Source organism: Cetorhinus maximus, chromosome 7 (genome assembly GCF_964194155.1).
Source record: "Cetorhinus maximus chromosome 7, sCetMax3.hap1.1, whole genome shotgun sequence".
Lineage (NCBI taxonomy): Eukaryota > Metazoa > Chordata > Chondrichthyes > Lamniformes > Cetorhinidae > Cetorhinus > Cetorhinus maximus.
Genome location: NC_135885.1, coordinates 42132217 through 42147599, shown reverse-complemented (window position 1 = coordinate 42147599; position 15383 = coordinate 42132217). Strand labels below are relative to the sequence as shown.

Genomic DNA, 15383 nt, shown 5'->3' with positions numbered 1-15383 from the left:
GATGGTGAGTGGCTTGGAGGGGAACTTCCAGGTGGTGGTGTTCCCATCTATCTGCTGCCCTTGTTTTCCGAGGTGGTAGTGGTTGTGGGTTTGGAAGGTGCAGTCTAAGGAGCCTTGGTGCATTCCTGCAATGCATCTTGTAGGTGGTATGCACTGCTGCTACGGTGTGTCGGTGGTGGAGGGAGTGAATGTTTGTGGATGTGCTGCCAATCAATTTATTATGGGAAAAGGAAATTTCCAAAGACATAGAGAACAATGGAACTTACAGATTAAAGAGACAGAAACATATATAAAGAAAGATGAAGGTTGATTAGGTGGCTATGTAAGATCTAAGAGGACCATGTAAAACAGCCTTGGGAAAGCCTCCAGCCACTTTAGTAGAAGTCTGCTGTGTCCAGTAACCAGAGGTGGAGGAAAGCCTTTCCACTGTCGAGTGGGTGCTGTGCTAAACTTACTGGTATGCTATTTAACTTTTAAGGCAACAGTCCAAAATAGATTTTAAAGAGGGTATGTGGTTGGGAACAAGGTTAATTAGGAATTTTGGGATTTGTTATAGCATTAAGTAATTGCAATCTTATGTATGTGCTTAAAGTCTTTTATTTTTTAATAAATGTATTAATTTAGTTTTAAAATCTCTAAAGGTGTTAGTGGACTCATTACTTCTGAATTCAATGCACAAATCTCTCATAATAAATTCAAATTGCAAAACCATTGTGATAGCGTTCAAGTTTCCCTTGTGGATTTGGTCCGCCTGCACACATGACCTGCAACATCATAATAGGAGTATGAGCAATTGAAATCAGCCATAGAGGGTATCAGTGCCTTATCTCTCTATCTCTCTTGTCCTTGCAGGAGAAATGGGCTCACAATTCTTGCGAAAGGGGCCAGTTGGGACGAGGATCCTCATCCTTCACATTACCACTATGTAGAGGAGGGAGCCCTGGACATCACCAGCATCACTGACCATGAGAAGTCAGGTGAGATGGGCACCCATAGTGGAGAGGGTGAATAGAAACTGCAGTATATAGGTTAATAGGGTACATTGCACTCCAGCCCATTCAACTGGAGATGAGTGAACACCAACATCCTTGTGCATGTTTAGATAACAGGTGATGAGCATGTCAGAGAAAGCAGGAGGAGGTGCCAGAGGCAGAGGCAACTGTGGACTGTCCCCCTCAGAGGATGGAGGACAGTTGATGAGCACAGTCCTGCTCAGCTGGAAAGGAGGCTCCACCGAGGCAACAACAGGAGGAGATGTGTTCCCACAGGCTGGAGTTCCCTGAGGTAGTACGGAGGCCATGGCTGAGAATGGATTAGCCCATCCAGCTCATGTGTACCACAATGGCTGAGGGCTGTGAGAGCATGAGTTCCTCCAAAGAGTAAGTGTCCAACCACATGGAGAGCCATATGCAGCAGCACATGGAGTGTAGGCAAAGACTGAGCCACTATGTAGCCTTGGCTAGTTGGTGGTGCTGATGGCACAGAGATGTTTGGAGGGAATGCCAGTTGTTCCTCAGCTATTGGTTCCATCCAGCCACCTGGAGCTGAGCCAAAGCTAAGGCAGTCACTGAAGAGGATGAAGGTGCCATATGGAGTTATTTTTTATTCAACAGGTAAACATTAATTAATTTATGAATTCTGTACTGTCTGTTGTGGAAAATTATAATACATTGTAATCCAACACTTGGAGGCACCAGTGTTTTTGATTTCCGGTGTTAGAACATTTCCATTTCCACCTAGCCCACTACAATAATGACCTTTCTGAATAAGAATTCGGTGTTTTGACTTAGCAACAACTAAGAATTCATTTGAGATGGTGCAAGAGGGAAAACTGTCAAGTTTTGGTATTTTTGATCAATTTCTCCTCCACAGTAAAGATTTGGGATCGAGTTAAAATAGTAAGTTTAAATGTTTTGTTTTAAAACAAAGCTAATTGCCATCCGAGGGGTAACCAGCACTTTCCAGGAAGTGTTAAGGGACCATCACACAGGGCCAGGAAAGGTGCTAAGTGCAGCCATGCTAACCACGTCTGTCTCTCATGCCGCAGGATGACCACATCAGAAGCATGGAGCCTGGTGACCTAGCTGTATGCCTGATGGCCTACAGAGAGCGAAGAAGATGGAGGAGAGAGCGACTGAGGCTCCTGGTCGCGCAAAAGCAGGAGCAGCAACCTCAGGAAGAAGGGGCTATGGCTCCCGCACACACTGCCCAGGAGCAACAGCGAGCCATGGCTGGTCGGCGCCAAGTGACACCCAGGGTCTATAGACACCACCTGTCATTCCTGCAGATGACCAAGAACCAGTGTCGTTGACGACTCCGCATGTCTAGGGGCCTGGTCACTCACATCTGCCACTTACTGCAGGACTTGGCGCCAAGGGGACATGGAGGGCATCCACTGCCAGTGGCTGTGAAAGTGACTGCGGCGCTCAATTTCTACACCAGTGGCTCCTTTCAGGGCTCCACAGGTGACCTCTGTGGAATTTCGCAATCCACCACCTACAAATGCATCCATGAGCTCATGGATGCCATCTTCTCCATGGAACACAACTTTGTGCATTTCTCCCAGGACCAGGACAGCCAGGATGCAAGAGCCATTGGATTCGCCCTGATCTCGGGATTCCCACAGGCGCAGGGTGCGATTGACTGCACTCATGTGGCGCTCAGGTCTCCATCGCTACACTTGGTGGACTTTATCAACCACAAGGAATTCCACTCACTGAACGTGCAGCTGGTATGCGACCACCAGAAACACATCCTGCAGGTGTGCACACGGTTTCCAGGGAGTGTGCATGACACCTACATCCTGAGTCGGTCTCAGATCCCTGGAGTCTTTCAGGGTCCACAGAGACTGCAAGGATGGCTCCTCGGGGACAAGGGCTACCCACAGAGGCCGTGACTGATGACACCCATGTGGCGGCCTCAGACTGCAGCAGAGTGACGCTACAAAGATGCTCATGCAGCAGCTCACAACTTGGTAGAGCAGACCATCGGGATGCTGAAGATGCGCTTCCAGTGCCTGGACTGGTCTGGTGGAGCCCTGCAATACAGTCCGCAGAGGGTGTCATGCATCATCATCGTCTGCTGTGCCCTTTACAACCTGGTGCTCCAACAGGGAGAGGAGCTGGCTGAGGACGCGATGGAAGAGCTGCACATCTTCTCCGATGAGGAGGATGCTGATGGGGATAAGGGTGAAGAGGTCCTCGGAGGCGACAATGATGGAGATGAGGCCCTTGCACTGGCTAGAGGAGACAGGTGCACTTGGGAGGCCCTCATAGCTGCCAGACTTGTGGAGGATGATGACGACATGCAGTGAGGTGACCCCATAGATCCTCACATCGCATATGTGAACATTTGACTCAAGTCTGACTTATGGCAGCATGAATACCCTCTGTGAGAATGCTCTTGTCAAGGAGATGCAGTGGAGGCCCTAATGTTTGCTCAATTGCAACAGGATGATGATGACATGCAGTGAGGACACTCCATAAATCTTCACACAGCCTCTGAGAATGTCTAAGACTCCTGTCTGGCTGAGGACAGCTTGCTTGCGCTCTGTGATCCGGGTCATATCATAGAGACGCAGCCATGAAACTTTAGAAGCATCTGATTCTTTGTCCACCTGAGCCCTTCAGGAGCTGGAGCACAACATCAGTTGTCACATATGCTGAAAACATGGGGGCCAGCCCCTTCTTAAAAGGTGCTGAGAGCACATTGAGAGTATGAGAGAACTCTGTGGCACCTGGCCACTACATTCTGGCAGCAATGATCAGCACCACTGAGGTGCAGGCATCAGTAATGTTTCCAGGGAGTGTGAGGTTGGACCATCACTTTGGTCTGAAGGCTGCACAGAGAACAAGGAAGGGGCCCTGGACTGAGACACCTGCCTTTATCTTGTGCAGAAAGGTTTCACATCTGAGTGACACAAACACTGCTCATCAGAACAAGGAGCCATAGGCAGGGAGACATTATTTGGAGTTTATTGACAATAGTGAACAGTATGTACAAGTGATTAACACCCATGCCCAGGCTGTGCAATAATTATCCTTAACTTTCCTAACCCTGCCGCTACGTCGTTACTCTCTGGACATCCACGGTGAAGGTGGAGGCAGCCTGCTGGCTGTCTGTGATGACTTTGGCGGGCATCCTCTGGAGTGCCGAGACTTGGAGGGCCCCGACCTGCTTTTGGGGTCCTGCCGTGTGGCAGTGGCACCCTCCTCGGCCTTTGGAGCTGGAGCTGCTGAGGTCACAGGAAGAAGGGAATCGGATGGGCTGGACATTCGGAGTCTTCTTATCGTGTCCACGGACAGTCTATACATGGCCCAGCCAGAACTGGACACATTTTTGCGCCTTGTTGTTGAATTCAGCAAGATCTGCAACAATGCAGGGTTCCTCTAGCGATAGGCATTGCAGGAGATGTTGCAAAGTCTGTGGCTCAGTTCCACATTCACAAGTTGTCGGACTGGTTGTATATCCCCATTTGCTTAGTGACACCTTTGAACAACCTACACCAGTCCTAAGTCTGTTAAGGCACTTCCAGGTTGCCCAATTGCAATTAGCTCCTGGGGGAAGGCTTTCATCCGGTAGAATTTCCATTGCTGGGGGTTGTTCGAGTCTGGCGAGCTGGTCTCTCCACAAGGCGATGCGGGCTTCAGATGGGATTGATTGTAATGGAACAACACTGTTCATGAAGCTCTTCCTTGGCTTTAGGCGGCTGGGTGTAGGCATATGACCATACAGAGGGTGCCTCTCATCTGATGTTTGACGGAGTCGCTCTTTCTTGCTGGCTACCGTTCTTCTTATATCAGGGGGAGCAATACCCGCCAGGATATATAGGCAATTTGTTGGTTTTAAACAACCTGTGATAAGTTGGCAGCTTGCATTCAGAACGGCATCCATCTTCTTAGCATGAGTAGATCTTTCCCATGCAGGGCAGGCATATTCGGCAGTGGAATAGCATTCGGAGTCACCTGGATGGATGGCCCCGGGGTGTGCACCTGCTGATCCTCCTCCCAATGGGTCCCCTGGGGCCCCAGGTTGACTCCTTGAGGAGCAGGGGTAGCTGGAGTGAGATCGAACTGCCTGGCACCCCTCTTGGATACACACTGTTGGAGGCCAACTATGGCATCCACAATGGAGTTAAGCCCGCGCAGCAGTGCAGGAGCAAAATCCTGGACCAAGGTCTCCTTGGTGGCCACCATCCTACCAGTATTGAGCTCGGTGCGTTGTCATGCCGGCGCTATTACCTCAACCTGAAGGCGGACGGAATCCTCCATCGTGCCTTGCAATCTGAGGAGTGCAGCAGACATCCCTTCCTGATGTTCCCGAGCTTTCCTTTGCAGCTCCAGCAACTGAGACATGACCAAGTCCAGAGGATTGTCATCTGACTCAGACTCAGCAAATTTCTGGCCTCCAGCAGCCCTCTGAGTGCTGGGGACCTGGGAAGTCCCTGCTGCCACCTACTGTGGATCAGAAAGTGTGATGTGCTCAACAGATTGTGATCCCGAGGCTGCTCTAAAGCTAGGTCCCACCGCGGTACGCGCCTCTGCGCTGGTGGAGGGTGTGGGTGAGCGCTGTGACAGGACTTTAGGGAGGGTGCCTCCAGATCCCTCTTCAGAGGTTTCTTCAGAGCTCGATTGGAGGCCTTGGGTAAGGGATTCTGTTGGCTGTTTCCCAGATGTGCCTGCGAAAGCAGGGAAAGATAATTAGTGCGTGGCAGTGGCCTGTGAAAGGGGACATATCACTCACGGCATGGTTGTCTGATGGATGTTGGTAGAGCAGCGCCGACCTCCCCGTCAGCACAGGACCAGTCCAGATCGTGGCCAGCAGCTGATGGTTCCGTTTTCAAAGTCCATGAGGACCTTGATTTTGGGAATTCTGCCACCGGGCTGTGATCTCCCTCTTGTTGGGTGCCAGCTTGTCCTGCATGGATAGAGATGGAGCAAGTATAAGCAGGATGCCTGCCAGGCCAGGTGATAAGTATGCCTGGCCTATGAGTGGTCCCATGGATGGGATGAGGACAATGACAGTGTGTATGAGAGAGTGAATGCTGATGTCCCTTGAACCGGCAGTGAGTGAGGGCCCTGTGGATGTGTAATGGGTTTGTGAGTGTGAGTGATGAGAAGAGTGACTTACCCTGGCAGAATGGAGGAGATTATTCATCTTGTAGCACTGGGTGGCTGTCCTCTTCTGAGGGCATTGGCACTGACCACTGCTGCCACCGCCTCCTAAGCTGGATTGGTCATGTTGCTGCCCATCCTGTGGCCAGAGCGGGGGTACAGGACATGCCGGCGGGCCGCCGCGGCATCCAGCAGTCGTCAGAGGGACCCATTGTTGAAGCGGGGGGCTGTGGTCTTTTTCCCTTTGTTGGCCAGGTCTCCCGGGCAGCTGTGGTAAGCTGGTGGCGATGAGCACTGTGTTGGTGGCTGCCTTTTAAACATGGTGGCCGGCGTGATGCAATGGTGGGGTGATGGTGGGCAGGCGAATGAGAACCCGCCCGCCCGCCCACCCGCTATAGAAATGGTGTGTTTCCCGGGAATATATAAATAATGTGGCGGGCTTGGGACGTTACGGTGTGAAAACCCGCCATCACCGTCGGCGGGTAGAACGCCATTTTGCCTGCCTACTACCGCACTTAGTGCAAATTTAGGAAAATTCCACCCAATGACTCCCTCCTGCAATCTGACCACATGTGGCTAGCACTCCTACAATGAGAGTCATAGTGCCACAAAGTTTTCTCAAAGACATTCTATCGGTGTCCTGAAACGACGATTCTGTTGCCTGAATCCCTTGGTGGGGGGCCCTCCAATAATCACTGGAGCATGTCTCCAGATTCATGGTGGTCTGCCTCATCCTCCACAACCTGGCCATTATGAGGGCAAACATGGAGGGTTGGGTTCAGGTTACAGCAATGGGCTGAAAGCAGGAGGTCCGTGGTTACATCATCTGCAGCTTGTACATTATACAGGATTGCAGAATGAGGGTGAAGTAGGATTTCAGAAGGTGCAAAAGACAAGAACAAACTGTTATCCTGTTGACTTCAGCCACATTGCTTATCACAGCCTCAGTGACAGCTGCGCCAAAAATGCTCAGCATCGTCTGCTCCCTGGACTGGGGGCATACATGTGTGTCTTCGCCCATTCATTCCTGCTGCCAACTTGTTCTACGAGAGAGGGCAGAGTGTCAGTGAGCATGTTGCAATGTGTTTGTGTGATGTGCCTTTCATAGGTGACTAGCTGGCAGTATATGGAAGCTGAGAGATGTGGGTGCGGGTTGCAGCAGTGGTTGCTGTGTGAGTGTAGAGGTGGATCATATGAATGTTAGGCATGAGTTCTGATTGCTGGAGATGGTTGACCAGGCGAGTGATGGAGCTGTGGTGTACTGAGCAGTGTGAAAGGTTGATGGTGCCATTGGTGGGATATGACATTTGTAGATGCATTCACTGACCTGACCACTCATGTGAAACTTCTGCCAACACTGTATCCAGATCCTCAGGGTTACATTGCTGGCATCCACTGCGATGGATATCTGCTTCCACTGCTTTCAACTGTCTGTCTGGATGGCCTCCTGGTCCCCTGTGGGTAGGTAACCCCTCTCCTTTCAGCACATTGCACTAAAGCTTTCAATACTGCACCTGAGAACCTGAGAGCCCTTTCTCTAGCCTAGTAAGTCATGACTGAAATTTCTTCCTGCTCCTAATGTGCTACTTTTCCAGTTCAATGAGCTGCTGCAGCCAGAGTGCTTCCCCTTTAGGATATGCAGGCTTGCTTTAACTGCTACAATCCTTTGATGGACCTGGGCCCCTGCTGAGTGTGCTGCCATTCAGCGGCTTGTTTAATGCAGGCCGCACATCACTTTGACAGAAAGACAGCACAAAATTGTACAGAGATCTCTATGCTATTAATTTGCCTTAGTGAATATTTAGCCCTAAATTCTGTAAGCTTAATACCAAAGGTACTTAAGAGAGACTTGAGAATCCATTATAACCAGGATTCAATACTTCTTTATTACATTCACTTCTAGCATTAGAATAATAGCCAGTTAGGCTGCAGCATCATCCAATCCAATTTAGAGTTTTATTTTCACTTCAGATATGTAAGGGGCAATTTACAGGCTTCATGTTCCTGTCTTGGAACATCGCAAGCTGGGAGCATGCATTGGAAATTTGGGTACATGTGACATCTGATTAGAGGACTCTTCAAATTAATCAATAAAAAATGATGCACAACATATGCCTGATTTTCTGTTATGTGTTTCCAATAGTTCTTATCGGTAGCACAAAGTCAGAAAATGATCCCTGTAATTCTCTGTTGGCTATTCACAGCCAACTTCACTGGGATCAAGCCAGTGTAATGTTGCATTTTTGCTGTTATTGGAGTGGGATGTGGTGCTAAATTGTCAATATGGACATACTGCTTTTAGGAGTTTAGAAGAAACCTACTGTTTGGTTTATAAATAATGCTTTTGTGTGTGTATAAAAGTAGGTAAGTACCAGCTTGGTTCACTAGCAGCACTCTCATCTGAGTTAGAAGCTTGTGGGTTCAAGCTCTATTGCAGGACCTGAGCTCAAAATCTAAGTTGACGCTTGCTTCAGTGCAGTGCTGTTACATTGCTAGCTGTGCTAGTTCTTTGGTAAGATAAACTGAAGTGCCAAATGTTTATTCAAATGAATAGTATTCGAAGTAGAGCAAGAAATTCTTCTAGCGTAACAATCAATATTTATCAATTTATTCCCAACCAGTACCACCAAACAGATTAACTAATAATTAATCTTAAATTGGCTGCCATGTTTATCTACATAACAGCAGTGACTGTAGTTCAGAAAGTAACCAATTAGCTATGAAGCACTTTGGGAACTTTGAAAGGCATTATATAAATGCAAATTCTTTCTTTCGCACAAGGAATACACTTTACACATATTTACATCCAGAAGCTACAATCCTTATGAAAGTATCTGAGAAATTGTTGCAATGTATAAGGTAGGTTTGTGCTTTGGCCTATCATTTACTTCAGTTGGTTACATATGCTAAACAATAAATGATTAATAAATAGGGCCTCAGTTGTATGAAAAATAGGCAAAAATAATTACATACGGACAGTAGATAGAGTCTATTACCAACTGAAGCCCCATTTCAGGACTTTATGGCCACGGAAGGTGTATTCATAACATGGTTAAACAGGTTGATTATCAACTTATAAATCCTTTCAATATGCCTGATGACTGGTGGTAATTTTCCTGGTCAGCCATACTGCAGGAGGCAACTGCAAACTGCTGCAGTAACTTGCCAAGCATAGCCATGGACCAAGCCAATGGAAGTCCATGGTTGCCAATGCCCTCTGAGGGCATGGAACCTGAAGGAGGAAGATGATACTGAAAGAGATACAGGGGGCAGAATTTTCAGATTGGTGCGCGTGTGGGCGCGTGCCCGACCCGATCGGACATGAAATCGCGCGAGATGATGTCGGGCAAGTGTCCCGATGTCATCCCGCGCTCGCACAATATTTTGCTTGACTGGCGCCTGCCGACAATTAAAGTTGTTAAAGTTCCAATTGTCCCCGATTTATCATGGTCCGTCCAACCTTACGGTTGGCGGACGGGCGAATCTGCCAGGTGGACTTTGCATTTTTGATGAAACTTCATCTAAGGGCAGGATGAGATTTCCATTATTAAATTTTAAAAAAATCTATGGACAGAATTCTCATCATGTATATGTTCAGGTGACTGATTGTGATGCGTGGACGTTTTTTCCAGATTTTAAAATCTTTATTTAATTGTTTTGAAGTCTTCAGCTTCCTGACGCAGCTCTCTGCCTTCAGGGAGCTTTCAATTCAGCGCTCGCCCTCCTCCCGTCCCCATCCCGGCAGCGCTGAGCATTTCAGTGCACGCTTCATGTTGGCCGTTAACTGGCTAGCCAGTGTGAAATCGCATTCAGGAGCTGATCCTTTCCCCGGCCGCTCCCGGGCCCACTGATTGCACCCGCACGGCAACCTAAAAATCCTGTCCAGGATGTTACAAATGGTGAAATGGTCTTTTGGAGTAGAAAAGTGATGGAGTGTGAAATGATGTCCTTTATTTCATCAAAAGGCAATTCAATTCATCCTATGATTTAAGCAGTATTCTCTGTAGTCATATCAAGTAACAAAATAGTTTCTCTTACAAATAAATTCTAAGTAATCAATGGATAAACATGCTATTTCTGGATATTAGATCATCATTTTTATTTTACAATGTTTCTTCTATCATCAATCTATTAATGAAAAGCACAAAGGAATGCTGTGACAGCAGAAATAGGGAACCAAAAGTTGTTTTCCAATATCTTAAATAGTAATTCGATTCTTAGACACAAGAACAAGGACAAAAGAAAGTGATAACTACAGGACTAAGATATATATGATTTACATCAGCATAGCAAAAAAAAAAGAGCAATTGTTGCAAGAACAAATGACGACAAGTACATAGAAAATAAGAACTGGCATTTAATTTCTCTTAAATGTGGAGTAGCATCAAATATTCCAAGTATTGTATTAACAACTTTCAATATTTTCCATAGAAAAATCATTAACCATAGGTCAAGCAATATTTGACTTTGAACAAAGGACATACGTTTTATCTATACTTGGGTTTAGATTCAAACTACATACAATTCTGTGTCAACTCTTTATAACATTAGAAATGTACATTGATCAGATATTGACCATTGGTATATTTTTATATACCATTACATTTAACTGGGTTGAATGTGTCTATACAACATACTATAGTATTTTCTGGAGCTGTTTAAAATACTTGATTATCACTTCTTAGCACTTACTTTAGGTTGGCTTGCTCCAGCCTAGTGACCTGCTGGTAGATAGATTGGGATTTACCATGGAATTTTGTTACTGGTGCATTTGTTTCTTTCAGTGTGGTTGTGTTGAAGTGACTTTTTGGCTAAATAACAGCTTATTAAAAGAACCCGAAAACAATACTTACCTTCTTGGAGGGATTTCTGGTTTCAAAGTTGCACTAGCTGAAAATGGAGCTTTCATGGTGGATTGTTTTCTGACACTACATTCCACATCAGGCACCACTTCCAATTTCAGTGGTACTGTGAGAACAGCCTTTCCAATAATGCAGGATTTTATTGGGAATTATGCCCAATGGCCAGCTGGAATGTGTAAAATTCCTAATCTTTTATGAAACAGGCACTTCTCTTTCACACATTATTCTAGGACATGATTTTCAATACACCAATAAATGAATCTGGATGATATGCATGAGTAGATCAAAATTAAGATTTCTGCAAACTGTAGTTTACATTATTATTGTTAACACAAAACAATTCACTGCATTGTTCATTCTTAAATATTTTATTGGGTTGAAAACATGAGTGTGCTTAAAAGTCATTATGGCACAACATTAAAACATCTCAACCACTAATTCATTGTTATTCGGACATTTTGGACCAGATTTCATTCCTCTACAAACACTGAAATTTTGTGTACTTTATTTCATTGATATATAAATTGTAAAAATGCATTTTAAAGTCAAGTTTTAAATGTACATTTGCTACTCAATAAATAACAGCCAGCTTGAATTACAATTATTTTCTCAAACATTCAGTTCATCTATTCATTAAGCTCAGTAAGACTTTAAGGTTGATGTGAAAAATCAGGTGCATTCTGAAAAGAATCAATTATGCTGTATATTTCATTACAAGGTGTTACTTGAATAAGTAAAAGGCCTTATACTTAAGTATAAGGCCTTTCATAGCTCCAATTACACAGATATTAATCTGTACAACACTGAATATATCTATCGGTTACAGTAATTACAACCTGATTCCAGGATACAATGGTGCTAAGCAGCTTTCAATTGAAAATTCTCCAGATTTATCTAAGAATCATAACGTTTTCAATTGCCAATGAAGGCTTTTACCACATCTTTAAAGCTCGATTATACTATAGATCAGACCACATATAGCTAATTGGGAATTGGGTGTGGCTAATTGCATTTTCAGTCAGTGTATAAAAAATTAGCAAGAGACACAGACCATCATTGAGTATGCGGTCTCAATACTCATACTTACATTGCGTAAACATGTGTACTTTAACCCTTTTGTGCATTTGATGATTAAATAGCAAGACAAAAAGCATTGCATGCGAGTGTTTTTTGATCATTCTATGTGCTTCACTTCCTTGATTACTGCTTATTACCTGCTAAAATGGCATGTAATGGGTGAAAATGCTGGACTTCAGCACTATGGAAACACCCCCCACATTGTATGGAAAAGGCAGTTGTCATTGTAGTTAGTTCAACCAATGATTGGTCCAGGCCAGAAGAAAGCAACCCAACTCAGTATGAGCATCTCCAACAGGCATGTCACAGTAAAGGTCAAGTAGCATCTAACCATTTTGTGGATGGAGAACAGGGACAATCTGGGTCATCTCATTGTTCAAGTTAACATTCTTACTGGTCACTCTGATGAAGTCAAAATCCTGTTCATGATTGCTGGACAAACTCTAGAAGTTGCACTGCAATGTGGTCATACTGATAAATCCATTCCAGAATTCCAAAATTTGGCGAAAGAGAATGTGCACTGAACGGTGGCTGATGTCGGTACATGTGACATACCCTAACCAGTATTGTAAGGTATTTTCTACTAAAATTAGTGCACGTGGCTAAACTGGTGTTGCTACATGCCTCTGACCAGTTAGCAGTTTCTATTGGACAACATTGCTACAGATACTAGTCAGATTGCTAAAGTGTGATGCACAGTTGGCAGGCCCAGGCCCAAGTTATTCTTTTGGCATAATTTGCAACTAACCCAGGATCAAAGGTACACTGTATATATTTGCAAGCATGTATATGCAGTGTTCAGTTCCCTGGGCATGTTAAAAGTAGGGGCAGCTTCAGTTGTCTGTCAGAATTAAACTGATTCAAAATTAAGTTTACAAAGTACACAGGTAGCTTACTAAGCTGCTTAGGTACTTCTTAAATATGACTTTGCTGATATACTATTTCTAATGCAAAACCCCAAGTCGTCTGAGGCTACCCACTGCAGTCCATATCTTTAGTGCCAAGAAGTCAGACTGGGATATGTGCATGCATTGGTATACATCTAAAGCTGCTTTGTATTGATGGGAAAATGTGATATAATGGCACTGTATGCTTGTTTCAAATGTATATTGACAGCTATGGCTGAAAAATGCCTGTTTCCAGTTTTATACTAAAAGCTGGTTTGATGGCCATCTAATCCATGAACTAGTGAAAGGTGTCTGCATTCTTAATATCTGACTTTACCTGGTGCACCGCCCAATCTTTGATTCATTCAGCACTATCAAAGGGCTCCCTTGTCATCCAATTTCCCACTCTAATGCTGAGTCTACAGTGGAAGTATGGACCTGTTTTTTTCTTTCCAGAAATGATCAACTTTTTGTACTTACAGTACATCATTTTCTGATATTCTTTCACAGAATAACACAGTAGTTGAAATTTGTATAAACCTTAACATATCCAGAGAATATTTATCAATCCAGCTCCTAATTAAATGTATATGTCCTAATATGCGAATAATATTCTTTAAAGCTTTAAATCATTATTTTCACATCATCTTTTAAGTTCAATTGCATTAAAAGAAACAGCTATAATGAAAGTTCAGTTACCAATATATTTATGTTCTTTTGTGCAAATCTTAGGACTGAAAGATCAGATGAAGAGAAAAATTCTGAAAATAGAAAGTCTGAAATAAAAACTCAAAATTCTGGAATTGCACAAGCCAATCAGCATCTGAAAATGAAAAAGAAGCTTGGCTTTTGGGCAGGAACTATCTCCATATGTCATGCTATGTTTTTCATTATTGACTAACCACCTCTGCACTTCCAGCATTTTCTGTTTTATTTCTAATGGAAAGGTGACTCAATTAGCAACATGGTTGACACTTAAAATGCCCTCTGAACAAGGGCAATTGGGAATGGGCAATAAATGCTGGCCTAGCCAGCGATGCCTACATCTCATGAGCGAATAATAAAAAAAAGCAACATTTTAAATAGTAAATTGAATCAAATAAAAGCCTAGATGTAGTAGGAAAACTGGTTTTCTGTGACTGATCAACTTGGAGAAGTATTTTTTTAGATCAAAACTTTTAACTGTAAAATCTCCCTTACAATATAACAAATTAATACAGTTCATATCTTCAAGCCCACTATTGTGATGATAATAAGACAACAAAACACTTAAAAGATATTTTAAAATAGAAAAAGCAAACTCTTAAAAAAGATAAAAACAGGCACTCTTAACTTTTCAGCAGGTTTAGGGCCTTGAACCTCAAAAGTATTTTATGTTAAAACTAGGTATAGTACATGTGTACATTTGAATATCTCAAATACACTCATGTCCTACTGCCAACAGTATATGTTAGAGCTTTGGAAATTCATGCCCCCTGTGATGCAAGTGTTGCTAAGCTTCACTTCAACAAAAATGTACTGCAGTGGGAAGTAAGTGCACATACAAACATCAGCTTGCGTGGTAATTCAGTGAAATAAATTCAAACACAGTAGCTAAATTCTACTTTTAAAAAGTCATTTTACATTAAAACTACATTCATGGTAACATGAGGTTCAAAAGTCACTGTAAGGCTTGGACTGGCTGTGGCTGTCTGAAATTTATCCGCTGGTAAGGCTTTTAGATCTGTGGGTAATGATGATGTCTGATTACATAATTTCTGATAACCTTGAATTAGCTTACCTTTACTAATCGGGAATACGGGTTATTGATTTTAAAACTGTCGAATAGACGTGGATCACACGATTGAGCTGCAAATGCAAATATTTTAAAATTTTACAAAAGAGTACATTATAGTTTTATATCCTGCTAGTCACTGATTGATAAAAATACTCAGTGAATCCTTTATTATTTGAATCCAATATTCTTGCACAATGCATCATTCTTAATCGTTTGGCTTGAATTTAAATAAGGCTTCCAGGCCATGATATGACAGTTAGTGTAACTTTGTTTCGTTGCTCTTTCAACATTGGAACGAGAGCAGAATGGCTCATGCCTGCTGTTGAGAGTCCATTCACTGCTACAATCATATCACCACACCTATGGAGAAGAGAACAAATAGAAAAATAAAAACCTGTGAAACCTAATCATTCATCAGGAATGACAGAACACTTTGTAAAAACATTAACAATTGCACTCAGCTACAAAATAGTTTGGTAATGTAACTGTATCAGCTTATTGACCATACTGGAGTAATTTCGCAGTACAGGGTTACATTTTTTGATCAGTCCATTCCCATTGTTTTTTGGCATCTGCCTGGTTGCTACCAGACAGATGTCCTGCCAAAACTTCCGGTCATTAATAGCTGCATACAGATTCTTACCCTGCACAGTGTGTGACAGCTGAT

The 15383-nt window shown here is 43.8% G+C and overlaps 1 protein-coding gene across 2 annotated transcripts in view; it reads right to left on the bottom strand.

Moving 5' to 3' along the window:
* Positions 1 to 11333: 11333 nt before the first annotated feature.
* Positions 11334 to 15383, bottom strand: part of lnx2a (ligand of numb-protein X 2a) — a 231927-nt gene continuing 227877 nt past the window's right edge. Inside the window, exon 11 of one of the 2 annotated variants that reach the window (XM_078545383.1) lies at positions 11334 to 15076. In XM_078545383.1, the coding sequence (XP_078401509.1) occupies positions 14941 to 15076 (136 nt within the window). In that variant the 3' untranslated portion in view covers positions 11334 to 14940. The remainder of the gene's footprint in view (positions 15077 to 15383) is intronic. The other variant, XR_013577097.1, reaches the window with a different exon arrangement.